Genomic DNA, 15,320 nt, shown 5'->3' on the forward strand with positions numbered 1-15,320 from the left:
CTTCTTCTTCTTCTTCTTCTTCTTCTTCTTCTTCTTCTTCTTCTTCTTCTTCTTCTTCTTCTTCTTCTTCTTCTTCTTCTTCTTCTTCTTCTTCCACTAGTCAGGCATACCGGGGATTCTTTGGGGAATGGTGAGGACTTCCTCTCTGTTCCAGAAACTCTGTCTCTCTCCATTGAAGCCAGTGGGCTTAGAAAGGTGTAACTCTGTGTAGTAGGGTACTCTGTGGGTTGGATCCAGACTAAATTGGCAATCTGCACCAGTTCCCCCTTCCAGCTGCACACCCCCTCCACGTCACTCCTCAGGGTCCCTTATCCTTCAGGAGCAGCATATTGTAGGGTGGGCTGAAGTGCAGGGGCAGGGGCCCGGAAGGTTCTGCTCTGCTATTGGAAAATATAGCCTGGATCCAATCCTAAATTTCCCATCTGCAAAGAAGAGAAGAAGGAGCAGGGGAGACTGGTAGGCAGACAGTGAGGTTGCATTTCTAGAAATGCCGTCTGCTCATAACTATAGAGACACAGATGTGGGGTCTCCAAAGGTGACGAGGTGATTTTATTTAAATTGGTAGTCTGGGTACATTAGGAATATGGCGTACCCTTTTGGTCAGCCTCATCTCCCAAAGAGTAATGTACAATCTGAAAAGATGCAAAATATTGCTGCCGCTGGCAAATATTGCAAAACATTGACGTTAACTTTCCTGCCTCGTCAGTTATCCTCAGAGTACACAGAGCGAACCTGTGGCCTGTGTGGAAATTACAATGGCAATCAAGGGGATGACTTTCTCACGCCTTCTGGCCTCGCGGAAACTCTTGTGGAAGATTTTGGAAATTCCTGGAAGCTCAAGGGAGATTGTCAAGACGTGCAGAAACAAGAGAGCGATTCTTGCAGTCTCACCCCTCGCTTAGGTACTGGCACTCGAGGCTGTGATGAAAGCAGCACATTTATCTTCCTTCAGTATAATGATACTAATCAAATAATCCCTGTTATTGACTTTGACTCTGACTTGTATTACAAAGCATTGTGCATCCTCTAAGTGCTACATAAAGCAAGAGTGGTATGGTTCTCAATGTGCATTAACATCTCTCAATGATCAGAGTACACCCCCCCACCCCCCGACCTTGTGTTCTTACTTTGTTAACTTTGGTGTTCAGCCCATTTGAACACCGAGGGTTGAATCCCACAGATCCATTCTGCTAGCGGGGTTCCTTTCCTCTGGCAGAAGGAGCCTTCCCCTAGTGCAAGTCTGGTATCAAGGGTTGACTTCTTCCACTGGAGGAAAGCATGTCCTCTAGTGGAATGAATTTGCAGGATCCAACCCCAAACCATTTATGTCCCAGCCTACATCGTGGCAATGATGAAGTGATCTGTTGTCTCTGTGCCCCTGCTGCCTCCAATAATGGTGGTTTCCAAAGTTGTTCCCTCCCCCCAGGGGATCTGGGCAAACTTACTAGGGATTCTTCAATGTGAGAACAGAAGCAGACAAAGTTATCTGCGGAAATAAATTTGCTCACCATCACTGCTGTTTTCCCCTGCAATGCAGACTTGCAGAGAAGTATGGATACTCTTCTGGGTGTGACTGTTGCTGGGCAGTTCTAGGGCCCTACAAACCTGCCTGGTGAACTGTAAACGAATCTCGGAATTCTTCCAGAGAGTTCTTTGCAACATAGAGTAGTACAAATGAGCGGAGGAGTCCACAAGGAAAGCATGATCTGGAGCTAGAAACTTGAAAAGCCTGCCTTTTGGTCACATGATGACAACCCTGGAAGATAGCTCAGTAGCAGTATCTGCATAATGCAAATTGGAGGCTTTTGAGAGATGCTGGGTTTGATCCACCCAGGCCTTCCACTCCATCTCTCCCATTCCCCTCCTTACTACAACCCCAGCCTGCAAGGGGTTTTTTTGTGCATGTCTTTTTTTGGTTGTTCATTAATTTCATTGAGTGCCCATGAGTCCTTATATTGTGAGAAAGGCAGAAAACTACGTATTTCTGTACCTTCTCTATCCCTTGCATAATTTTATAAACCTCTGTCATGTCACCCCTTAATCCTTGTTTCTCCAAGCTAAAGAGCCCTAACCTCTTTAACCTTTCTTTATAGGGAAGATGTTCCATCCCCCTTAATTGTCTTAGTTGCCCTTTTCTGTACCTTTTCCCAATTCTATAATATCTTTTTTGAGGTGCGCTGACCAGAACTGTAAACTATATTCCAAATGAGGCCACACCATAGATTTATATAGGGGCATTATGATACAGGCTGATTTGTTTTCAGTCCCTTTCCTAATAGTCCCCAGCATAGCGTTTGCCCTTTTATTGCAGTCACAAACTGAGCCAACATTTTAAGTGAGTTATCTACCATGTCTCAAAGATCTCTCTCCTGGTCAGTTACCACCAGTTTGGACCCCATCAACATCTATTTAAAGTTAGGATTTTTGAGTCTGAGTTGACAGTACTGATCCTGATAGACCAATGGTTCAATTCAGTATAAGGCAGCTTCATAGGTGTCTTTTTGATCAATTTAGTCTGTTCCTATGACGGCTGGTGCAGTACCAATGACATTACTTTGAAAACTAATTTTCTTCCAGCCAAGTTTGCTGACAGTTCATGCTCCATCTTGGTTTTGCCACTGTTTGAGCCTTGCCACCATGAAGTCAGCCCTTCTCCATATTTCAAGAATTGTCGCTATGATGTCTGCTCCTGTTCCGATGGAAAAGACTGCCTGTGTGCCGCTCTCTCAGCCTACGCCGTGGCGTGTGCCCGCAAAGGGGTCCTCATTGACTGGAGGCAGCCGGACTTTTGTGGTATGTAAGCACAGCCTAAAGGTGTTGCTGGGACACATCTTGATCTTACAGGGTTGAATTTGTGCCTGAACGTGCCTGTCCTGCTGTCCTGGAGAGCCGCTGCCAGTCTGAGGATACAAGACCAACCTTGATGGACTGATGGTCTGATTTAGTAGAAGGGCAGCTTCTTTTATTTGTATTGTTCTCCCCGTTTTTCACTCTGCTCTCACAACCACCAGCTTGTCAGGTGGGTTAGGTTGAAAGTGTGCGACTGGATGAAGCTCACCCTGTCAACTTCCATGGCAGAGTGGGAGGGTTCATTTGAAGCACTCTGCCACGCCAGTTCTTGGGGCTCCAGCCAGTCTTGGGGACCTGATGGAAGCTTAGTCTTGCGTCTCTTCGTTGCTTCCTGATCAGAACAGCCCTAGTGACAAGGGTGGGCAAGCCGCGGGGTTGACTCACCGTGATGGGGTGGGGAAGAAAAGGCCAAAGTCATCCCACACTCGATAGGAAGTGAGAGGTTAGCGGATCACCCTTTTATGATTTCTGTATTGGTTAGAAGGAGTGATTTGCAGCCACTGTCTGATTTGCAAGACAGATGCTTACTGAGAGAATGGGGTGCATTAAACCGCAACAAGGCTTTGTACTTTTATATAAAATGCTTAGGGAGTGAAATTGCAGGTCAATAAAGGGGGGTAAAAATCCTCTTTAGAAATTACGCGTTCTTGGAGACTGAGGGTGAGGAGGACCGCTGTAATGAACTCATTGTTCTTGCTGTAATTGTACACAGTCAATTTTCCCAATTAATCTTTAATGCTATGCTGCTGCTTCCCTCTTACTCTTGTCCATTAAAGAGCACTTTATGCCTCCAGCTGGGGCCGATTTTCTCCTACTGGAGATCCATCAAAAACCTTATTAAATAATCCCGATGCTTCAGATATCTCACGTTACACAAAGAAGAATCCCTGCTCTTTACGGACTGAGATTAGAGCTGGCAGTTTTGCATAATAATCACTGATGGACCATTTGTATCAAATCTCCAGTGGCTTTCTTCTTCCATGGCCAATGAATATGAATCTGGACAACCATCTTTTGGGTATGTTGTAGGGCTAGATGACCTGCAAGGTCCCTTCCAACTCTAATATTCTATGATTCTATGAATTACCAGTGTCTTCACTCCGGCACTTAGGGTTGCCAAGTCACTTACCGGTAATAGCGGGGGAGAGTTGGTCCCTGGCCTGGAGTTTTGCGCATGCGCCGCGATGACATAACCCAGAAGTGACGTTATCACGTTGGACACATTGCTGACTGACGCTCTAGCAATCAGACTGGAAACTTTATGGTACCATAGAGTTTTCAGGCTGATTGCTAGAGCGTCAGCCGGCGCTGGGCACGTCGGCCTGAACCGGGCCCTTTGGGGGCGGGGTTCCCCCTGCTGGCTTTTTCCAGACTGGCAGATTGGGGACCCTTTTAGCGGGGGAATCTCCGCCCTCCCAGGGGACCTGACATCCCTACTAGCACTCTTTGCTGCACAACCCATGAACGTTTTGGTCCATGTAAAGATGAAGATCATATGGCAGACTTGTGCTTCAGATGTTTGTTTTGCCTTGTTCCTCTGTCAACTGGGAGCAAAACATGTTTTTGTGGAGATCTGAAGCCTCACAAAGCCTTACAAAATTAATTTTCCAAAAGGTGTACAACTCTGTATATGCAGTTTGCCAAATATACACTGGTAGCAATGCATCCATTCAATGCACATACAACGTAGGCCAGAGTTATTCACTTTTGTTGAGCAGGACAAGACACACACATGATGCACAAGGAAGGAACTATATTGCAGTATTCATACAGACTGTTGCCACTGTGTGAACTTCAACGAGAACACTTGTTGATAAATGTACATTACAAAAGGCATAAATCAAACAAAGATACACCTGGTCAGACTCTTGGACAAAGCTACTCTAAACAACATTCACTGAAGGTGATCTTTTTTTTTGGAGAATAAAGATGTTCCAAGCTAAGAATGTTGTTGAGTCAGAACTGAGGTTCTGGCGTGAAACCCCCCAATTATACATGGTTCAAACATAGTCTCCTTCAATCACACAGCCCATTCATTCCTGCCTAACCAGCCTGTTTCCAACCCCCCACCTGTAAATCACCCATTTGTTATGTAAGCTAAGGCCTTAAGCACAGACACAGACCAAGGGCATCTGGCCGACATCCCTGGGAAAGGGAGGTATCTTCAGAACGTTACATGAGATGCAGTGCCCTGCAATAAAGCCATTCCCACTCTCACACATTCACACTTCAATCAGGCGTCGAGTTTGACACACCCTTTCAAATATTTAATAGTGCATGCATTATTAAACCTGACTATAGACCAAACTGCATAGAAAGTAAGTGGGAAAAGCACAGGGAAATGAATAACTAACTAACTGTATGTGTGAAATGCATGTAATGAAGGTGAAAATGAATGCACACATTGACCTTTGAAATACGTTGTAAGTCTAATGAAAAAAGATGGGGAAAGACAAGGATATGTTCGTTTCCTGGGCCCAATTGTCAATGCACAGAAGCCAGGGTTAGGAGATAGGGAGACAACCCACCCCCAGCCTTTCTAGTACAACAGTTCTGTGTGCTATTCTTTATTTTGATAACTTTAGCAAGCTTTAGTTCTGAGTTGGATTACATTTACATATGTGCCTGTAATTCAGTTTATAGCAATAAGTAAAAACTACAACCTTTACTGTTCTAAAACACTTAAAAGCAACAACTGTGCAGGCCAGAATTGAATCCCAAGCCTCACAGAGCTGGAAATTCAAAAGATGTTGTTATTCTATTACATCATTTAAAAAATTGCCATCCAGTGTTTTACATAGTTCTGGAAATCCTATCTGAACAACCCCCCCCCCCCCACAATTTGTTAGCTAATAAAGCCTGGAAGCTACGTGGGTGATCTGTGACAGGATCCCCTTGTATTTTCTTCATTCGTTTGTGTGTGTGTGTGAGAGAGAGACTTTGTGATGGGGATGAAGATGGGGGGTCCCTGTTTTCCCTGCCACCTTTCTCTTTCACAGCTAGTGTTAGCTTGGTATGTGTATATGTTATGTTATGTCTAACAGGTTGTGTTGGAGGGGTGTTGATTCCTTCTGCCACAGCACCAAATCACACACCCCTCTTCCTGCCCCACTGAGGCCACTATTTAATGTTAGATCGTGCATGTCCCCCAAAAGGGATAGTTTTGGTGTTCAGTTTCTGCTTATCTTATGGAAGCAAGAGAGATGCAGTTGTTGTTACTGCCACCTTGTGTTCAATATGGGTGCAAAAAATCCAAACGTTTTATAGAACAGCAGTTTGGAATTGATGCGCTTTTGTCTACTCCTGTTTCCAGTTATGAGTTGTTGTTCTGCATACAGTAAATCAGAGTATAATGATTTCTAACCTACCAAGAAGCATACTGGCCAGCAGGGGCCCCTTTGTTTTTTAATTGTTCACCGAGAGCTTCAAAAATGGAGGGAGTTCTCTTCTGAGTTACAAGTTATGCTGGCCAGAAATAACCATAGTCACCACTCAGGGTCACTGCTGTTAACTGCAGTCTGGATTCCAGCATGGCTATGTTTCCTGTGCCATGAAGGTAGTTCCAGAAGCCCTTTATCAGCAGGGTCTATAAGGTACATCTCTCTTCCTCCTCCTTCTTTGGAGGTTTTTAAACAGAGGCTAGATGGCCATCTGACAGCAGTGCTGATTTTGTGGACTTAGGCAGATTGTGTGAGGGAGGACAGGAAGGGTTGCATCAGTGTGCTTAGTTCTCATGGCCAATGTTCCCTCTAAGCTGCGGAGTAGGGATGCCAAGTCCCCCCGGGGGGCGGAGAAACCCCCACCCGGGAGGCCCGTTCCCCGCCACAGTCGGATTGGGCCCCCGGGGGGAACCCCACCCCCAAAGCACGTCACACAGAAGTGACGCAAGCATGTCGGGGACGGGGCCACAATCATCCGAGGAAAAACTCTATGGTTTTCCCTCGGATGATTCTGGCCCCGCCCCCAACATCCCCAACATGCTTGCCTCACTTCCGTGTGACGTGCTTGCGGCGCACACGAGAAGACTCCTGGAGCAAGGCTGGACTCCCCCGCTCCAGAACAGGTAAGCACTTGGCAACCCTACTGCGGAGTCTTGTGAGCAAAAATTCAACTTTGTGAGCTACTGGCATTAAAGTTGTGAGCGAGCGATTTGGCTACTGCATACATTAGTTTGCTCTGGAGCCATCCTTCCTGAGCTAAGACAAAAACGTGTGAGCCGGAGGCACACTCAGAGGGAACACTGTAAAGCCGTGGCCCTTTCTTACAAGCCCAGGGATATGCTGATCACCGCTTTGGGGTCAGGAAGCAATTTTCCTCCAGGCCAGTTTGGCTGGAGATCCTGGAGGTTTTTTGTCATCTTCTGGGCATGGAGCAGGGGTCACTGGGGGTTTGGGAGGGTATTTGTGAATTTCCTGCATTACGCAGGGGGTTGAACTAGATGACCCTGGAGGTTCCTTCCAACATGATGATTCTATGATTCTGTGACTGTATGGCTCCAGTATCCAGAAGAGCCCGTGCAGGGAGGGCAGGGTAGAAATCGCATAAATAAATAAATAAATAAAGTACCTACAGGAGGGGGCTGTATTATGGACCCCTCCTAGGTGACTCAGAGCTGCATAACATTTTACACACAATGTGGAAGGAGCCCTGTTGCTGTGCTTCTTGAGGTGTGAAGGCACTGCTGGAAAACGGCTGTCACGAGATTCGCTTCCTCAACGTAGCATTTCGTTTTCCAGCCTCTCAAACGACAGTGTCTGGTCACTTGAAAAATGTGTTCCCCAACTTCTGCCCTGGACTTGGATGTCCGTTGGGGAATAGGGTTGGGTGATTGTTGTGGGCATCTATTGGATAGTGTCTGTGACCTTCTGTTGGTGAGCTGCAACTCCTTCAAAAGAAGGAGAGGTTACTTTGAATTTTTTTAGATAAGTATTTAAGTCCTATGAGTGAGTAGTTCTAAGCTACTCTACTCAAAGATAAGTCCTGTAGCCCTGACCTGGATAGCCCAGGAAGCCTGATCTCATCAGATCTCAGAAGCTAAGCAGGGCTGACTCTGGCAAGTACTTGGAAGGGCTACCTCCAAGGAATACCAGAGGTGGAATGCAGAGGCAGGTGAAGCTGCCTCTCTGAAAAATGTCCAAACCCCCAGTAGGAGTCACCAGGAGTCAACCATGACTTCAAGGCAAGCACACAAATCCCACACACACACTCACAAATGCATACACATACTTATGATAACTCCTGTTTTGTTCAATGGAGCTTGCGGCTAGGAAAATAGGTTTTGGGGGTAGCTGTGCCGGTAGAACAGCTAGATTCGAGTCCCAGAAGCATCTTAGAGACCAACAGACTTTCTGGGGGAAATCCTGCTGCTCTCTAAGGTGCTACTGGACTTGAATCGAGCTCTCCTAGGAAAGTGTTCTTTAAATTGCAGCCTCTGTGACCTACCATTCATTCCTATATGGTTTTGTTTGTTTGTTTTACAGCTTTAAGTTGTCCAGAAGGTCAGGTTTACCAGCAATGTGGAAGTCCGTGTAACCAAACTTGTCGGTCCCTATCCTACCCAGATACAGATTGTGATGAATTTTGTATGGAAGGCTGTTATTGCCCTGCCGGATTATACCTGGATCAGCAGGGAGACTGTGTGCCAAAGTCTCAGTGCTCTTGTTACTATGATGGTGAGATATTCCAACCGGATGATGTCTTCTCTGATCATCACACCATGTGGTGAGTGTAGGATGCAGGTCTGATTTTATACAATCATATTATGCAGAAAAGGGACCAAAACCAAAAACGACCTTGTGCATACTCCTCTTTGTAAGAAAATGTCCTCCATGTATTGTCATATCCACATGATATATTCACATCATTCTAACTAAAGTACGGATGGAGGGAAATGTTCCTCAACAAGAATGTTCACCACTCTAGACCATGTCCAGGTCATAGACTTGCTGTAGGTTTCATTTCTTGGCTGTTTAAGCTATGGCAGATAAAAGGCAAGATGGTATCTTTTTAAAAGAGTTGAATTCTTGCACAAACAAGGTAAAACAAGAAGGAGTATGGGATGTGATGAAATGTGATGAAAAATGAGTGAAAAGAGAAATGAGTGAAAAGCACATTGCTAAAAAAAAAGACAATAAGCATGTCTTTATATGCGTCAGAAACAGAAAACTAGCTAGGGTGTGTGTCTTTGATTGCTAAAGGGAGACAGGGAAGATTGCATAGTAATTGAGCTACTTCCTTGTGTTGGTTTTCACTGTGGAAAATGTAGGGCAATTACCCACTTTGGAACCAATATTTTAAGGGAAGGCATGTGAAGAACAAAGACAAAGACAGGTGGTAAGAGATGCTAGGGCTAACAGACAAATTATAATCTTGGCAAGATGCCAGATCTCAAAATGGCACATACCTGAGAGTTCTTAAATAACTCAGAGCCAGTTTGGAGTAGTGGTTAGGAGCGTGGACTCTAATCTAGGAGAACCGGGTATGATTCCCCACTCCTCCACATGCAGCTGCTGGCGTGACCTTGGGTGAGTCACAGTTCTCTCAGAGCTGTTCACTCACAAGCAGTTCTTGGAAGAGCTCTCTCAGCCCCACCTACCTCACAGGGTGTCTGCTGTGGGGAGGGGAAGGGCAAGGAGATTGTAAGCTGCTCTGAGACTCCTGCAGGTAGTGAAAGGCGAGGTATAAATCCAGTCTCCTCCTCCTCCTCTCCTCCTCCTCTTTTTCTTCTTCTGAATTGTTTCAGATGGATGGCTGTATTGGTCTGCAGGAGAAGAGTAACATTCAAGTCCAGTATTAAAGATCAACAAGATTTTTAGGGCATAAAGTTTCAAGAGTCAAAGCTCCCTTCATCTGGTAGTAACTGGCTGAGGTAGCTTTGACTCTCAAAGGCTTCTGCCCTGGAAATCTTGTTAGTCTTTAAGGTGTTACTGGACTCTTCAAATGCAAAGCCATCCATCTCCTAAGTGAAATATGCCACTTGTTGCTAAAAGTGGCCTCCCTTCTTGTTGGCGGAGTTTAAATATGGAAAAGAAGTGGAGCACTGACTGTTTAGAGAAAAATAAGTAGGTTTATTAAAGAAGGACAAAATGTTAAATAGAAGAAAGAGAACCTTAACTGTCTGTCCTAACTGCTGTGAGAGAAACAAGAACCAGAAGGGAAGCTCTGCAGGAGCAGGAAGTCTCCAGAAGAGCCAATCAGGAGACAGGAGTGGATCATTTGAAAAATACCTGGAAGCCCCTAATCTGACTATGCTAACTACTTAACTCCTCCAATGCCCCCTATAGGATATTCTTCTTACTCTTCTTGCTTCATGCACACAGCAGGCCCTGTATATTCCAACATTTCCAGGGGGGTGAAAGGTAGCAAACCAGCGCTGGTTTTTTAAAAGATATTTAGCTTAATAACTGTATTAAAGAAAGAGATTGAAAACAAGATGGCTAGAGTCATAGTGCTCTTGCATAGGTCTGTGGCCTGGCTGTCTTGAGTCAAGGCCATGGATCTTGTGGATCTGGTGGTATCTGTTCTGACTTCAAGTGGTTTCCCAAGATCTCTAGCGTTCATTTCTGAGCTCATTCCAAATTAGGGATTGAAACTGAGCCTTCTCGATGCAAAGGATGTGCTTTACTTTCCTTGGTGGGACTTGGGGTTACCAGATCCTACCTGGCTGTCGGCGGGGGACTCCCGATCCTTGCTGGAGCTCTTCTGGCAGGTATATGAACCACACGTGCCGCAATGACATCACTTGGGAGTGATGTCATCGAATTTCTGACGTTGGGGGTGACACTCTAGGTTTTTGGCAAAACTCTATGATTTCTTGGCCCCCGAAACCATAGAGTTTTGCCCGAAACCTAGAGCATCGGCTCCAATGTTGGAAACGCAATGACATCAATCCAGGGTGATGTCATTGTGCCGGTGCCAGTTGGGTCACGGCAGATTGGGGCCCCAAAATCGGGGGATCCCCTGGCCCCACTGGGGGAATGGCAACCCTAGTGGGACTGGCCATGGTTCAGGGCACTCGCTTTACACACCATGCATAAGGTCCCAAGTTCAATGCCTGGCACCTCCATTCAGAAGGATAAGATAGTACAGTGATGCAAAAGGCTCTGCCTGAGACCCTGGAGAGCTGCTGCCCAGTCACATTAGACAAGGTTAACTTCGATAGACCCATGGTCCGATTCAGTATAAGACCGTTTCATGTGAAAGAGGCATTTTTATTGTACACAGGAAGACAGATATTGAACTGTTCATCAGGTCATCTTCCCAGTGTCCTTTTTCACATATAGGAATGGCTCCTGGTTGCTGATTATTGTATGGCACTGTGGTAGAATAGCCAGGAGCTCCTAAGATTGTCTGGCAGCCAGAAGTTCTAGCTCTTTAGCATTATGAACCACAAGGTGGTGAGCTAGACTTTTTTTTTTTAGGCAAGAGAGATTTCAGAGGTGGTTTGCCATTGCCTGCCTCTGTGTCATGACCCTGATATTCCTTGGAGGTTATCCTTCCAAATACGAGCCAAGGCCAACCCTGCTTAGCTTCTGAGATCTGACAGGATGGGGCTAGCCTGGGCTATCCAGGTCAGGGCAAAAAAAATAATCGTGTGAATGGGTGATACTTATTTAAAGGCTTATTTAAACAGAATTCTCCACATTCTCATTTCTAGTTATTGCGAAAATGGCTTCATGCACTGCAGCTCAAATAGACTTCCAGGGTACTTTCTGCCAGATGTTGTCTTTCAACAACACCCTTCTGCCAGAGGTTAGTAATTTTTTTTCTTTCAAAGTCAATGTTACATCCCTTTGGGGAAATCATCGTACTATGATTCTCAGAAGCCCAAATTAAGAATGCTGTTTGTATTCCATTAAATGTGCGATCTTATGATTTAAAATAGGGTGCATGTATCTGAATACCAGAAGAACAGCTGGTATATCAGTGTTTTGGAAACTTAAGGTCTATGAAGCACTGAACTTTGAATGAAGTACCCAAGACTTAGAATGGAAACTGTGGAAATGGGGTGGTTTAGGAGGGGTCAACAGGCTTCCATTTGTCCTGAATATCATGAGCCAAGTGGTCTGGGTACACATGAGTCTAACTGTGTGATGCAACAGTATCCCTGTAGTACGCACAAAGTTGTTAGTCTCATCCAAAGGTACAGATGCTTGTAGAATCTTGGTGTTGGAAAGAATAATTTTTGACCACACTTCAGAAAGAACACCATTATTGCGATTCACTTTTTGGAAAGGATGTGAATGACAGATATTTTATTTCTTAAAGCAAAACGAAGCGTGACCTGCAGAAGCCCAATGACGATGTTTGTATGTCCCGAAAATGATCCAAGAGCCGAAGGGGTGGAATGTATGAAGACTTGCCAGACCTATGAATTGGGCTGTGTTAGCCATGGATGCGTGTCTGGCTGTCTTTGTCCCATTGGATGGGTAAGAAAAATGAGCATGATGCTATGTAGGAACTGGAGGAAATGAGGGGGAACATAATTCTTCTAAAAATAATAATAAGAAGAGAAGAGATTGGATTTATACCCCTCCTTTCACTACCCAAGGGAGTCTCAGAGCGGCTTACAAACTCCTTTCCCTTCCCCTCCCCACAACAGACACCCTGTGAGGTAGGTTGGGCTGAGAGAGCTCTTGACAGAAACGCCTCTTTTTTTCAAGAACAGCTCTTATCAGAACTATGGCTTGCCCAAGGTCATCCAGCAGGTGCGAGTGGAGGAGTGAGGAATCAAACCCGGTTCTCCCAGCTTAGAGTCTGCCACTCTTAACCACTACACCAAACTGGCTACACTAAAGAGAGCAATCATGTGTCTCCCCACACTCTCCTCTTCTCCAAACGAAACATTCCCAAGGCCCTCAGCCTTTCCTCGTAGGGCTCAGTCTCCAAACCCCTGATCATCCTCGTTGCTCTCTTCTGCACCTCTTTTCTATGAACTTTGGGCTGGGAGATTCCTGATGACTGGGAGCCGAGCCAGGGAAGGCAGAGTTTGGGGAGGGGAGGGAGCTGAGCTGGGATAGGATGTCATAGTGTTCTCCCTCCAAAGCTGCTGTTTCTTCCAAGAGAAGCAGATCTCTGTAGTCCAGAGGTGACAACGTAAATTCAAGAGAACACCAGACTCCATCTGGAGGTTGGCAACCCTTCCCTGCATACACCCCATCCCTTCTCAGGATGGGTATTTTGCTGTTCTTACAGTAACTTAAGAGGTATGCCTTTTGCTTGGTGAAGCAGGAAGACTCTTCTGGCACTAGATGGCAGCGTTGCTCAATAAAGAAGGAAGTGTACTCTTTCAGCAGCCGGTGAGAACTCCTCTTGCCTTCTCCTTTGCAAAGGGGCAGTTCACACAGGCAAACTGCCTTGCTCTGCTGGTAGCTTTTAGGGGGCCCAGAAGCAGAGGAAGAATGAACAGCTGTGAAATGGGGGGGGGGGGGGGGGGTTCAGGGAGGGTGCCGCATCTGTGATCTCTGTGCCTGCCAGAGTTCCCCTCTAGACATAAAACTTTAAAGATCCAGGGACATTCCCTCCTCTGCAGCAAGAAAGGGGGTGCAGCCCCCCCCCGAACATTCCTTTTTCAACTTCAAGAAGTAGGATAAGCAAGGGAGAAATGGAGCCTGAGCATTCCAGCATTGGCCCTGAGATCTCATTACAGGAGGTGTGGTGGGTATTTTGAGGCCCTGCCTTTTGTCGGATATTTTTGTGTGCATTTGGGGCGGTGTGCATGTGTACATTTCTCTACCTTCATGAAATTGTTTACCAGTAAGCTGTTCGATATAAATCCAGTGTTGGAATGATCTAAATTGTGTTGTCAGACGGCCCAAAGAACATGTCAGTAGTGACTGAAGTATTTGGTAATGATTTTATGAGTGCTTAGTGACTTTGAGACAGGTGAAATCTCAGTCCTCACCCCACCCCACCCCACCCCGTTTCCCTAAATCAATGATGCAATCACTCTGGACTGCGTTGTTCACAGGGTGATCGGGTTGCTTGAATCAGAGGCCCAAACTGTTCAGACTTCCCAAATGTAGCTTCAGCTGTGGCACGCTAAATCGTAATGTGCTGTTTAGGAGGAACAAGTGGAGACCTGCAAAGATGCACAGATTTCTTTTTTTATTCTGTTTCAAAAGCAATTCTCCTTTCTCTTACACCACCTCCCATTCCTATAGTTCATATGTACACAGCTCTCTCACGTATACACGCATGGGGAAAACATCAAATACAATTTAAAATCTGCATGGTGTTTCTGCAGGGTGTGGTGGTTAATGGTGGCAGAATCTAGCCTGGAGAGCTGGGTTTGGTTCCCCACTCGCCCACATGAAGCCTGCTGGGTGACCTTGGGACAGTCAGAGTTCTCTCAACTCCACCTGCCTTACAAGGCTGCAGCCACACACACACACTAAATAATCCACTGCTTTTTAACTTGTTCATTAATGATTTGGAGTTGGGAGTAAGCAGTGAAGTGGCTAAATTTGCGGATGATACGAAGTTGTTCAGGGTGGTGAAAACCAGTGAGGATTGTGAGGCACTCCAAAGGGATCTGTCAAAGATGGGCGAGTGGGCGTCAACATGGCAAATGGGGTTCAATGTGGCCAAGTGCAAGGTGATGCACATCGGAGCCAAAAATCCTAAATATAAATACACATTGATGGGGTCTGACGCAGACACTGATCAAGAGAGAGATCTTGGAGTTGTAGTAGATAACTCACTGAAAATGTCGAGACAGTGTGTGACTGCAATAAAGAAGGCCAATGCTATGCTGGGGATTATTAGGAAGGGTATTGAAAACAGATCAGCCAATATCATAATGCCCCTATATAAATCAATGGTGCGACCTCATTTGGAATACTGTGTGCAATTCTGGTCACCACACCTTAAAAAGGATATTATAGCTTTGGAAAAAGTGCAGAAAAGGGCAACTCGAATGATAAAGGGGTTGGAACACTTTCCCTATGAGGAAAGGTTAAAGCGCTTAGGGCTCTTTGGCTTGGAGAAACGACGACTGAGGGGTGACATAATTGAGGTTTATAAGATTATGCATGGGAAAGAGCAGGTTGAGAAAGAGGTACTTCTCCCTCTTTCTCACAATACAAGAACCCGTGGGCACTCCATGAAATTGCTGAGCGGTCGGGTTAGAACGGATAAAAGGAAGTACTTCTTCACCCAAAGAGTGATTAACACTTGGAATTCACTGCCACAGGAAGTGGTGGCGGCTACAAGCATGGACGGCTTCAAAAGGGAATTAGATAAGCATATGGAGCAGAGGTCCATCAGTGGCTATTAGCCACAAGGTATAGATAGGGACTCTGGGGCAAGTGATGCTCTGTCATCTTGGTGCTTGGGGGGGGGGTCAACAGTGGGAGGGCTTCTAATGTCCTGGCCCCACTGGTGGACCTCCTGATGGCACTGGTATTTCTGGCCACTGTGGGATACAGAGTGTTGGACTGGATGGGCCTTTGGCCTGATCCAACATTGGC

The 15,320-nt window shown here is 45.8% G+C and overlaps 1 protein-coding gene across 1 annotated transcript in view; it reads left to right on the top strand.

Moving 5' to 3' along the window:
- VWF (von Willebrand factor) overlaps positions 1-15,320 on the top strand; it is a gene marked incomplete at its 3' end in the record, with an annotated part of 203,024 nt that overhangs the window by 76,286 nt on the left and 111,418 nt on the right. Inside the window, exons 15-19 of the mRNA XM_015408541.1 lie at positions 707-902; positions 2,578-2,793; positions 8,331-8,571; positions 11,507-11,601; positions 12,118-12,278. Of these exons, the coding sequence (XP_015264027.1) occupies positions 707-902; positions 2,578-2,793; positions 8,331-8,571; positions 11,507-11,601; positions 12,118-12,278 (909 nt within the window). The remainder of the gene's footprint in view (positions 1-706; positions 903-2,577; positions 2,794-8,330; positions 8,572-11,506; positions 11,602-12,117; positions 12,279-15,320) is intronic.

The sequence above is a fragment of the Gekko japonicus genome, unplaced genomic scaffold (assembly GCF_001447785.1).
Source record: "Gekko japonicus isolate JY-2015 unplaced genomic scaffold, Gekko_japonicus_V1.1 scaffold1193, whole genome shotgun sequence".
Classification (NCBI taxonomy): domain Eukaryota; kingdom Metazoa; phylum Chordata; class Lepidosauria; order Squamata; family Gekkonidae; genus Gekko; species Gekko japonicus.